This window comes from Panicum virgatum, chromosome 3K (genome assembly GCF_016808335.1).
Source record: "Panicum virgatum strain AP13 chromosome 3K, P.virgatum_v5, whole genome shotgun sequence".
NCBI classification, from domain to species: Eukaryota; Viridiplantae; Streptophyta; class Magnoliopsida; order Poales; family Poaceae; genus Panicum; species Panicum virgatum.
Genome location: NC_053138.1, coordinates 17,880,076 through 17,892,541, shown reverse-complemented (window position 1 = coordinate 17,892,541; position 12,466 = coordinate 17,880,076). Strand labels below are relative to the sequence as shown.

At 47.7% G+C, this 12,466-nt stretch overlaps 2 protein-coding genes across 2 annotated transcripts; one reads left to right on the top strand and one right to left on the bottom strand.

Moving 5' to 3' along the window:
- The first annotated feature begins 1,674 nt into the window (after positions 1–1,674).
- On the top strand, positions 1,675–4,783 carry LOC120698031 (heat stress transcription factor A-4d-like). Its single transcript, XM_039981476.1, has 3 exons — positions 1,675–1,938; positions 2,138–2,657; positions 3,447–4,783. The coding sequence occupies exons 2-3, from the start codon at positions 2,412–2,414 to the stop codon at positions 4,548–4,550; spliced, it is 1,350 nt and encodes a 449-aa protein (XP_039837410.1). The 5' UTR covers positions 1,675–1,938; positions 2,138–2,411; the 3' UTR covers positions 4,551–4,783.
- A 154-nt stretch (positions 4,784–4,937) lies between these two features.
- On the bottom strand, positions 4,938–9,403 carry LOC120698030 (serine/threonine protein kinase OSK1-like). The gene is made up of 11 exons (XM_039981475.1): positions 9,236–9,403; positions 8,506–8,687; positions 7,722–7,906; positions 7,306–7,488; positions 7,067–7,198; positions 6,789–6,974; positions 6,437–6,526; positions 6,283–6,366; positions 6,045–6,182; positions 5,740–5,964; positions 4,938–5,392 (listed from the first exon to the last, which is right to left on the bottom strand). The coding sequence occupies exons 2-11, from the start codon at positions 8,678–8,680 to the stop codon at positions 5,279–5,281; spliced, it is 1,512 nt and encodes a 503-aa protein (XP_039837409.1). The 5' UTR covers positions 8,681–8,687; positions 9,236–9,403; the 3' UTR covers positions 4,938–5,278.
- Between the last annotated feature and the right edge of the window lie 3,063 nt (positions 9,404–12,466).

Below are 12,466 nucleotides of genomic sequence, written 5' to 3'. Positions count from 1 at the left end.
CGGTTATGAAATTTACCTTTTAAAATCGATTATGAAATTAGTTGAAAATGACAGACTTTCTGTTTTTGTATAAAAAAAACAGGAACGTTCAAAAATGATATCGTAGTTCGGCCGTTTGGATTTCCCGTTCCTGTTTGCACCCCGCCCCCTGGAGTCTCTATTACTGGCCTTGAGCACAACGAGCACCACATGGCGGCCACACCAGAGAAGATCCATCCGTGTTCTCCTTTCTCTTAAAAATTTTACATGCAGTAACAAAACGATTCCTCGTTAGTAGCCTGACTGATGAACGATGATAATAGCGACAGGTACGGTTAACAATATCGTTAGTTATGCTACGCGTCATGACGGTGTCAATCGTCCATGGTTCACACGACATGTCGCCCTTCTAGATTACCGGTATATATCTGGTATCTAGAAGATGGCCACTAGTACGTGGCCTCGTGCGGATAAAAACCCCCCTGACGCTGCATGCCCGTCTAGAAGGAGCAATGATAGGAACCGGACCGGGCCGCGCCATGGTGGATTGTTCTTGGGGACCAAGCTACAAGAGGAAGAAGATCGAGGCCGGCCGGTGACCGGATCGGGACACACAGCGCCCGCGGCGCGGATCAGATCGAGCTCCGGGAGCGGGGATGACGCGCGCCCGGGGGAGGGATGGCGTCGCCGTCGGCCGTCGTCGCGCGCTCTCGGCGCGGCTCCGGCGACTAATCCGCGCGTGCCATGCCATCGCAGCCGCTGCGCTGCGCCTGCGCTGCCGGTCATTTTCCACGCTGCACGGCGGCGGGGTGGGGTGAAAATTCTCGGCTTAGAAAGGTCGGAGGGTTCACATTCATCCTGCCGGCGACGACCGGACGGGCGACTTGCCCGGGAAAGGCTCCCGTCGCGTCGCGTCGCCCCTGCTGCCTGCCAGTGCCCGGTGGGACGCGGGTTTCACAGCTGCTTACGGGAAGATTCGGCTTGGCTGGCTCGTCGTGGGTTCGTCAGCTTCCTTGGCTGCTTCATTCGGCTGTCTGTCACGACGCGCAGCGCCTGCCATTCGAAGATTCCTGGTGTTAGTTGGAGAGCGATGGTCGCCGGCGGTATTTGGTTGGGGGCGAAGCATTGCCGGCGCCGGGGCACACGTACGCACCCTGCGAGTGAGAGAGATAGGTGGCAGCGCCGCCGAAGCCGAACTACTGGTTGCCAAGCAAGGACGGAGCACGCACGCTGCAGAGACGCGGAGCGCAGCATGGTTTACGTTACGAGCTTTTCGGAATCATCGTCCGCTGCGAATTGGCTCCGGTGTCGGACAACAGGAGTACAGTAGGTCTCAAGGTTTGATCGAATCTGGCGGCCCGGCCGTTCCGATCTCCGGAGACCGAGCGGCCGGCCGGCCCCGGGCCAACTGGTACCGACCCAGCGCTGGCTGCCTGCCTGGCTCCCGCTGCTGACCGGACCAGACCTATCACACGCGCTGGCTGGCGGCGAACGTTGACGGGGCGCCCGGTTTTCCACTTTCTAGAAGCAAGCGGCGCTGCTGGGCAGCTGACTAGGCGGGGTAAAGGGGCGGGGCCACACAGACCGGCGAACGGATCGGTCAGTCAAACGCCCCCGCTCTGCTCATGCAGCGACCAGCCACCAGGATGCCCCGCGTCCGCGTCCCCCAGCTGCGACGCCTGGCTCGGCCCCCGCGCGCCCCCGCTTTTATATAAGGCCGCCGCGCGACGCCACCGGCGGCGGCGCCCGCCACACTCGCCTTCGATTCCCCCCTCCCTCCATCCACCACCCGTCTGTTCCTCGCCCGGAACCGGAGGAAACACGCCGGGGGTTTGAGGTTTCCACGAGCTCCGATCCCGCCCCGTAGCGCTTCTGCCGGCCCGCGTGCTCCCGTCCACCCACGACGCTAGCGGCGAGCGCCGGAGTCGGGCGGGGATCATCGCCGGTGGAACCGTGGAGGTGAGTCGACGCTGGAGTAATTTCCCCCTCCGTTTTCCTTCTCTCCTCTTTGCCTTCATCACAGGTCAAATGCCCAAATTGCCAAACGGATAGACCGATGCTTTTTTTCCAATAAAATAATTCGCAATTTGCTTCTACGGCTGCAGTTGGTTGCCTATTCACCCCGTACTCACCGACGTGTCCGCATGCGGCTTTGTAGGTTCTTGCAGCACAAGTTCAGCTTGGTCATAGAGAAGTCGCCTTTTCGCGGCAGCGGCAGCTTGGCGAGAATTTGGGCTGCAGTTCAGTGTGAACTTGGCGTGAAAGGGCCGAACGGCGAGGTCCATTTTGGTGGGTAGGACTTGGGAAGCGGCGCTGAGACCCGGTTAATTCCCGCAGAACCACGCCGCACGCCCCATCATTAGGTTGGGTTGGGTTGGGTTGGTTGATACTGACCGCACCAGGAGAGAGAAGAGAGAGAGGAGGTGGCCAGCATGGAGGGTTCAAGCGGAGGTGCCGGCGGCGGCGGCGGCGGAGGCGGAGGCTCGGGATCGCCGCCGCCGTTCCTGATCAAGACCTACGAGATGGTGGAGGATCCGGCGACCAACCACGTGGTGTCGTGGGGCCCCGGCGGCGCCAGCTTCGTCGTGTGGAACCCGCCGGACTTCTCGCGGGACCTGCTGCCCAAGTACTTCAAGCACAACAACTTCTCCAGCTTCATCAGGCAGCTCAACACCTACGTGAGTGACCCCCGATCTCGCCCAGCTACTTCGCTTCAATTTGCTTTCGACAGCCGCCGCTGCTTTGCTTCTCTCACCATTTCTCTCTCGAGATTATGTGTGTATCTTTTTTTTTCTATTTTGTCCTTGCAGTCTTCTGCACATGCATAATTGGCAACAAAACATGGTTCGAGTTTCAGTACCGGGACGCAGAGACCGTACTGTACTGCGAACGGCCATGGTGTGACATTTCGCGTTCCAAATTCAACTTGTTTCATGGTTTCCCACGGAATCCTGTGTACCCCCCTGTTTCTACATCTGTGCAGACCGCATGTTTTCCATCCACTGCTTCATCATCATCCATGCATCAATTTTCCATGGGTTCAACATTACCATGGGTTTTTCATGTTTCTTCCTCACTGAAAATAAACCTCTTTTTTATCCAACCTTGTGCGTTCATTCATCTCAGGCTGTATGGTCAGGCAATGCAACAGGGGGTGGGCCCAAGGGTATTCATTGAATACCCATTATTTTTGCTAATAAACGGTATTCGAAATTATAATTAACTATAAATATTAAAGAATAGGTGTACAATGGTAGGTATTGTTAATTTTGAATACCCATTGTTCAAGTGCTGGGCCCGCCTAATGCAACATATGTTTGAAACCAAGCTGAAGACATGTAATCTACCCAATGAAGCATAGAGCCATAAAAATGGCCAATATTTCTAATAGCTGCGTTGATCGACGTGTTCATTTATAGCTTGAGCTGTTCAGATTGCTGACTCCATCTGGATCTGTCTTCTTTCAGGGTTTTCGGAAAATTGATCCTGAGAGATGGGAGTTTGCTAACGAGGACTTCATAAGGGGCCACACGCACCTTCTGAAGAACATCCACCGGCGCAAACCGGTGCACAGCCACTCCTTGCAGAACCAAGTGAACGGGCCATTAGCAGAGGCTGAAAGGCGGGAGCTTGAGGACGAGATCAACAGGCTCAAGTATGAGAAGAGCCTGCTCCTGGCAGATCTCCAGAGGCAGAACCAGCAGCAGTATGGGATCAGCTGGCAGATGCAGTCGTTGGAGGACAGGTTGGTGCAAATGGAGCAGCGGCAGAGGAATATTGTAGCCTCCCTGTGCGACATCCTGAAGCGACACAGGGTTGTCTCAGCCTCAATGCTGGAGACAGACCACTTCAGCAAGAAGAGGAGGGTTCCAAAGATCGATTTCTTTGTGGACGAACCCACGGTCAAGGAACAGCAGGTGCCGTTCCTGCAGACACTGGGTGCAGAAGCACCAAGCATGTCTCCGGGCCACCTTTTAAATGCTGAGCCATTTGAGAAGATGGAGCTGGCCTTGGTGTCACTGGAGAATTTCTTCCAGAGGGCGAGCCATGGGTCTGCGGAAGAGATGTACGGTGGTGTTGCTGAGACCAGCCCTGATCTGACTCTAGGAGAGATGAATTCAGCACCAATGGACACTAACATCAATCAACAGTCATCAGCTGGACTGAGTCCCTTTTCTTCGACCACAGAGCAAGCTCAATTCCCTTCTTCCTTGGCAGATTCTCTGAGCTACGCGCCGAGTCCAGTCCTGACATTATCAGACATCAATGAAGATGCCAATAGGAAAGCTGAAGCCGATATGAACTCTGAGACCACAACCGGTGACACTTCACAAGAGACCACCAGTGAAACTGAAGGTCCCCATAACGATGTATTTTGGGAGCGGTTTCTCACAGGAGAGGCAGAGTCAGGAAGACAGCATGCTGACGTTAAAAGCGAGGCAACTGAAGATATAAAGATTGCCATAGACTGGAGTAATCTTAATCACCAAAACAATGTTGATCAGATCACTGAGAAGATGGGACATCTTGATTCAGCTGAGAATGGCTCTAATGCAACTGGGAACGACTGATATCACACCATCTGTGCTGACCCATTGTCCATTTTTTAAGCAACTGTCTTGTACATTATACTTTAGGCCACCTTAAATGCAGTGATAGTATACCAAGCTTAGTCTTTTATAGCATTTCCTACTGTAAATAGTAAATTATTTGCTGACTTCTGTACAGTACGTCCTTATGTTTTAAGTCGATTCTGTAGAGCTAGAGCAGCACAGTATCAGTTTTCCGCAGTCCTAAGCTCTTCCATTGCTGCGCATATGCCTTTTTGATAAATCCAAATGAGATGCATCATAGAAATTCTGAAACAGATTTCTTATCTGATAACATGACGTCTAACCTGATTTAAACTGCTGTGACATCTTAATTGCTAAATGAGCACCAACCATTACTGTCAATACTGGTATGTAAAAAGGGCCAGCTTTCATTTCAATTTTAATGAGATATTTCTCAGTCTGGGTATCATGCTAGTACAATCACCTTAATGGGATAGCTTCTCCAAGGACTAAAGAAAGGCCTAAAATTTTCACATCTAATTGAAGAGGTTTGAGGCTTGCCTGCAAACCTTGTTTAGGATCTTCAGAGACAACCGTCTGGGCAAACAACAAAACCCTCTAATGTCTACATGTTCCAGAAATATAATCTATTGAAGGATATATGGTCATTATGTACATCTCAAATATAAATTGAAACTCCACTGGCTGTATCAAGGATTGTGCTTCGGGAGCTAATCATGTCAGGATCAGAGAACTCTCAGCTGCGTTAGAAAGGCAGAACACAGATCCAGAAAGAGGAGCTGTGGTCCACTGACCCTTTGCAAGTCGAGAAGGTACTTCTCATCCCTCGTTTTGTAAAGCTGCAGTAAGTGGAACTGAATTAGAATAAAGTGCCTCTTCCAATTATACTTTATGCTAACAAAAAGGGAGTGAGTATGAATTATGCAACAATAAATGATGGGGTATGTGAATCCCCAATCATCAATATATTTCATCCTAAATGGATTGTGAACATGGTAGCAGTTCACCAATAACCTGGCATGCAAATGCAACCTAACAAAAATTTCTGCATAAACATAGTACATAAAGGAGTCAAGGACATATGTCAAGACTCATCTATGGCATAGTTCAAGGTCTCAGAAATGTTCTAATCAAGACTAATTCACAGAACAATTAATTGTGTATGATTTAAGATTCAAAATGGTACCTGAATCTCAAACTTCACTGTAGGGGTTGATTTCTGGATGAGATCATCTGTTTCAATTATAGCAGACTCCGCACTAAAGCCATCACTGTTATGCATCATACTCTCAAGACAACCAGGACTCCATCTGCATTTCATGTTGTAGTGTCCAATCTTTTTCCAGTAAACATTCAATTCTTGCAGAGCTTTAAGCACTTCAGTAATTATCTCTCGTGGATGGGCTCGAGACTGTCAAACAATTACAAGCAAATGAATCTGGAGAATTCAGGAAAATGAAAATAAGAAGATGAACTCCAGATGAAAATTACCTGAAGACCAAGGGCCCATTTCCTTTCAGCAGCAAAATGCTGCCTCAAGCCAGAACCTGGAGATTCTGTAAACCCATGTTGCCGAAGTTCAGTTGCCGAAGTTGGCGTTTCAGCAATTACTTGAGAAAAAGAAGAGTCCTAGAGATTATAGGAATTAGCAGGAAACTTACAGGGAGCATCACAACTGAACAACTCGCAATCAACAGCTAGACATTCAAGAGACAAAAATCATACTCACCATAGATTCTTGAAACTCAGCTCCAAGATAACCACTGGTTGTACGAAGCCTATTGTCCAAGAGTAAATAATAGGCAACTGTTGCCTACACAACCAAACTGTGTCACAATACCATAAAACAACAACGAATAAGAGAAACAGAGTAAAGCAGATACCTCATTCTGCAACCTGTTTTGCAGTGATTCAATTAGCAGATTCTTGTCGAACCCCATCTTGATAACATCATTAAGAGTTTCCTCATCAAGCTACAAAATTCAAAACAATATCAAATCATTCGCTTAGAAAAAGTAGATAAGGCCCAGCCTGCCTATCCAAACCCACACGCATGCATGCACCTAGCTGCCTAAAAAACCAAGATGATCCATAAGCAAAGGATTCTAAAATTTGAAGGTGACCCATCCGGATCGTCAAGTTTTTTTTCCCCTCAAATATGCAGGAGAGCTGTGTGTCATTTCATTAAAGAGGAAATTCAGATTGTCGAGTTGATATACAATATCATCAATATACCTTTTTAACTTGCTGTGCAGTGTCTGGAGGCGGCACAGCCAAATACCGTGGAAGCCGAATCTTGAACCACACATGTTCACGGATTTCACGGATGGTAATCCTTTTCATTGGATCAACAACCAGCATTCGGGGAATCAAGTCCCTCGCGGAAGGTGACAAATGACTAGGAAGGGTATATATTCCACCCTACAGTTACATATAAGAATTTCTGGAGCATATTAAAAGAAAAAGAAAATAAGGAAACTTTTTTTGGGTAAATCACTCAGATGCAAGCTAACCTTTATTTTCTTAAAAAGATTTGGAATATTCTCATCATCAAATGGAAGAGTACCACAAAGAAGAGCATAAAGAATAACACCACAGCTCCAGACATCAACTTCGGGACCAGCATATAGTTTACCAGATATGACCTAAACAATAAGGAAGAATTGTGAGTGGGTGAGTGCGACACGTAACAAGTTAGCTACTTAAATGCAACCATGAAGAATACTAAATAAAAACCATGAGAGATGTGTACCTCAGGTGCTGCATAATTCGGGCTACCACAACTCGTCTTTAGAAAGTGACCATCACGCATAACATTACTTAAGCCAAAATCAGCAATCTTAACATTCCATTTTGAATCTAAAAGAAGGTTCTCTGGCTTTAGATCACGGTGAACTACCATGTTTCTATGGCAATATTCAACACCAGATATGATCTGCATAACAAGTCAATCAAGAAGGAAATCATCGAACCAAGCTCAATGAACCAAATAAACACAAATTATCAATTTGACAAACACGGACATGACAGAAGCATGAAAGTCAACAGATATAAAAAATACATCTGCTCATGGAACAGCTTATGCCAACCATACTGCCATACTGCAGCTCAAACCAGGGAGCATAATGCATCATGCAATATGAACATAGTGATATACAAGAAAGCTACCTGCTGAAAAAAACGGCGAGCTTCTTCTTCGTGTAGTCTTCCCTTCTCAACAATGTAATCAAACAACTCTCCAGATTTAACATACTCCATAACAACATAGATATCAGCAGGTGTATCTATCACCTCATAAAGGCGTATGATATGAGGATGCATAAATAGTCTGAGTATCTTGATTTCTCTCTTCACTGCAGGTACATATTAAAAGACAACTAAATTGAGCAATTCATCAAAGTAAAAGATGCAAGACATAAACTTCGACCACTTCATCAAAGACTTAAACTAGTAAGCAAAAGAGCATATGTTGATACCAAATTTACAGGCATTAATTTTCACGCCAACATATAGTAGCTGGTCATTTCTGGTAAAACATTTTAGACCCAGTAGTGAAAAATGGTCATGTAAGTTTCTGAAGCATTATACACGCAAATATGGTTGTACAGTTCATACCTTATTCCATAAATAAGAGCATGTGCAATGATTGAACTATATGCACTCCTACTAAAAACTACGAATTCTATTATTCTTTACATAGAAGCGTGTAGTACCCCCACAGGCCCAGAGGATAATTTTGTAAGGACCTTTACCATATATACATACAGTTCATACTATATAAGAACATGTGCAATTAATTGTTTACCTAAATGCTATTAGAAGCTATGAATTCTATTATTCTTTACGCAGAAGCATGTAATGTCCCCAGAGAAGCTTTGCTGCATATCTAAACATACCGTACGCGATACAGAACCACAAACCAATGCTATGTAGATAGCGAATAAGCACCAACCTTTCTCTTCCATTTCCATGCTTCTGATCTTCCGGCGATTGAGGATCTTGATGGCCACCTTATGGCCTGTCAATATATGTTCGGCGATCTTCACCTTGCCGAACGATCCAATCCCCAGGGTTTTGCCAATTCGGTAGCCGCTCAAAGGGTTGGCATCTCTTCCAACTCCCTCCATCTTGTACCTAAATCACAACCAGAGCATATCATACTATTTTGCGAGCAAAAGAGAAAGTTAACAGAAGCTATTATCAGTTCATGAATATGAAAAACTACGATCCATTGATGCCACTCGAAGGTCGGATCTAGACGATTGAATCAAGTAAGGTTTCGATTAAGGCTAAACAAACACACTGCGCGCCTCAATTCACTCCGCGGAGAGGCGGGGAGGGGAACCAGAATTCCCGCTGCCAATTCCTCAAGTTATTTCCCAAAACTATCGGCACCCAAATTGACCTCCGTAGAGAACGAAGCTGGAGCGGAGCTCCCCAACCCCACCACACCCACACGGCACACCCGAACCACTAGCACGCCATCCAACAGGCGCGAGGTGCCGAGGTCCCGGATCTGACGGAGCTGGCCTGACCCGAGAAATCCATCTCCCGCTAGCGGGGAGCCGGACACGACAGGACCGAGCTCCAACAATACCCTAACGGCCATCCCAATCGGCAGGCAGCAGGCTCGGAGGATAAGAGCCGGGCAGGCGCGGAGAGGTGAGGCGATGGTCCCGTACCTCACCGCAGGGGAGAGCCGGCGAGCCGGATCCTGCCCGCCGGAGCAGGAGTCGACGGCGGCGGCGGAGAGGGAGTTTCGCGGCTCGGCGGCGGAGGCGTGGAGGCGAGGCCGGTAGCTAGGGGGAGAGCCAGGGAGGGGAGGGGAGTGCTCCTGACACACGAGTGACGCGACAGAGAGAAAGGAGGGAGGAAAGCGAGGCTCGCGTCGGGCGGGACCCACCCGCCGGGGTGGCGGCCTTGGCGGGCCTCGGGCCCTGTTTGGTTTTGAGTAATACTAGGAGCACAAAAATTTTGACCAATAATTAGGGGTACCAAATAAATTCAATTTATAAAACTAACTCCACAACCTTGCTCTACTTCGCGAGACGAATCTAATGAGGTCTTTGACCGTACGATTCGAGGATGGTTAGTGTAGCATTACTGTAACCAATCATCAATTGATTACTATCATTAGATTCGTCGTGAAAAGTTACACCCATACGTAAAAAAGTTTTGTAAATAAACTTCGTTTAGTACTCCATGCATTGAAGATTCTTTTTTCGGGAATCGTGTGCTAGTAGTACTAGGGAGAAACAAACAGGGCCTCGAAGGAGGCGTGTCCGTCCGCTCGCGCAGCGCCCGCGCGGAGATGATTTTTTTTAATTTTTACTCTTTTTAATCTAATATTTTAATAATAACTTGTATGGATCTAAAATTTTGGTCACATGTGAGTCGCGCCAAATGGTTTGGCGCGACCAACCTGCCACGCTGGCAAGGCTGAGTCGTGCCACATACTTTGACGTGATTTTTCAGCGAGTCGTGTCGTGTGGCATGGCGCGACTCTTAAAGGAGTCGTGTCGTGCGGCGTGGCGCGACTCAATTTAATAAACGATCACCTTCCCCTTTCTCTCGCACATCTCCCCCTCTCCCCCTCTCCCACCCGACTTGATCTCCATGGCACCGTCTCAAGATGCAAACAGGCCCATCTACAGACACTGCAGGACTATCCACCTCACTTGTATGCACTGATTAGGCTCTGCAGAAGCCCGCCAACTTAGGTTAGGTATTCTGTAAATCTCCTCAACTTGCAATCTAACCTTCTTGAGCTGAAGAATTAAAATACTCTCTCATTTCAGATGAGATGTGTATCCGTTGTACAATTTTTTTATAATTTTACCTACTTAATCAATGTGAACACTAACTATGTCTTCAAAAGTGAAACTCAACAAATCCAAACTTGAATCGAGGATCAAGTATAACTAGTATGCAATTTAAGTATGAGATTTTTCAATATTTTTCAAACTCCGTCTTCATTTCTATCACCATAAATGCAATAATTTAGTTTTGACATGATGTTTACTTGTCCAATATTTTTTTCACACTCCATATTTCATGAAAATAAAGATTAGAGGTGGAGTATTTTGAACCGGAAATTAAACAACTTTGGTCACTTTTTCGAATACTTTTAACAAATTGCAAACTACTTTAGTGCGTTGTCATTATTGAAGTGATGGGAAGTATATGTAGTTATGGTCCTGTCTTTCTAACTCATAAAAAGTTTATCTAAATGTAAAGCTGACTCTAACATATCACACGTTGTGTTTCAATGTGTCGGCACATTTAATGTAGGACGACTCCCACAATCTATGCCCATTGCAACTATTACCTCCTCAAATTTCTCCTCTATAGCTGTGGAACACTTAATATACATCACGCTCTCTCTTATATTATTGATTACTCCATCAATCACTTTCAAACAAATTTTACAATAAAATTAAGGACATGAGATGCACAATGAAAATGAAATAGATCTCCATTGCAATGTAACATAGATTTCGCTAAAAGATTACTTTTGCAATATAATAGAGCCAATAGTTTCAATTAATATTCAGTTTCAATTGGAATTAGTGTTTAACTTCAAGCTATTAAACAAGAGTTGTCAGAGAAAATGCAAGCGCGGTCGCCATAATAACCTCAACCAACTCAAATTCTAAAAAATCCAAGAAATGAAGAAAAACCAATTAGTTAGAATGGAGGAGTTACCTATAAGGATTGATTTTTCTTTATTTTCCCTTCGAATTGGGTGGAGGATAGAGTGAATTTAGAGGGGGAGGGGCGGTGTCATGGAGATCAAGTTGGGTGAGAGAGGCGGGGGGGGGGGGGAAGAAATGGAGAAGAAATCATTTATTAAGTTGGGTCGCGTCACGGCGCATGACACGACTCCCTGAAAGGTCACGCCACGCCGCATGGTACGACTCGCTGAAGAGTCACGCCAAAGCATGTGACACGACTCAGAGCCTGTTTAGCAGAGCTCCGGCTCCTCCAAAAATAGTTCCGGCTCCGGCTCCTTTGGTGGAGTGGCTTATTTGATAGAGCTGAAGCCGTTTTAAAAATCGTTTGGCAAAACAGCTCCTTATAGATGTTTAATATATCTAAAAATTGTCAAATGACTATACTATCCTTAACTTTTTTTTCTTCAATTCTTCTTTTTTTTTCTTTCCTTCTCTCAATTGTTTTTGAGTTAAATACACCAGCGGCCCTCGAACTTGTCCCCAGGTGCCACTTAGATCCACGAACTCACAAAATCGAAATCTGGCTCCCTGAACTTGTTATGTTGTGCCACTTAGGTCCATACCCCTTCAAGGGGGCATGAATATATGCAAAAAGTCCTTTGAGTTTTATCGTCTTCTACCTTCACATCCTTGAGGGATAGAAGCCAGGGCTGCCGCACACAGCGCGTGCCTGCCTCTGTGAGCCGCCGGCCTCCACGCCGCGAGCGCACCTCCCGCGGTCGCGAGCCACCGGCCTCCATGCCGCACGCCCACCTCCGGCGAGCCGCCGACCTGCGCGCCGCTCCTCCCTCCGCCGGCGCGCCTCTCCTCTCGCGCGCGGCTGTCCTCCTCCGTCCCGGCGCGCCCCTCCTCCTTCCCTCCGCCGGCCAGGAGCTGCAGTGCACGGGGAGAGGGCGAGCGCGCGAGGGCTCCTCCTCCTCCGGCCACGCCGGCTCCTCCGGTCAGGCCCCTTCCTCCGCGTGTCCATAGCGGCAGCGGCCATGACAGCTCCATGGCGCCGGCGGCCAAGCTCTGCGGTGGGGAAGGACTGTGGTGCTGGGGTAGGAGACCCGAGTGGATCCGTCGCCCCTGGTCCTCTCTCCTCCACCCCCTCCCATGGCGGAGGCCTCCGCTCTCCCATGGCGGCGGTGTCCATGGCAGGCACAGCAGCAGCGACGAGGATGAGGATTGCGGGCCGAC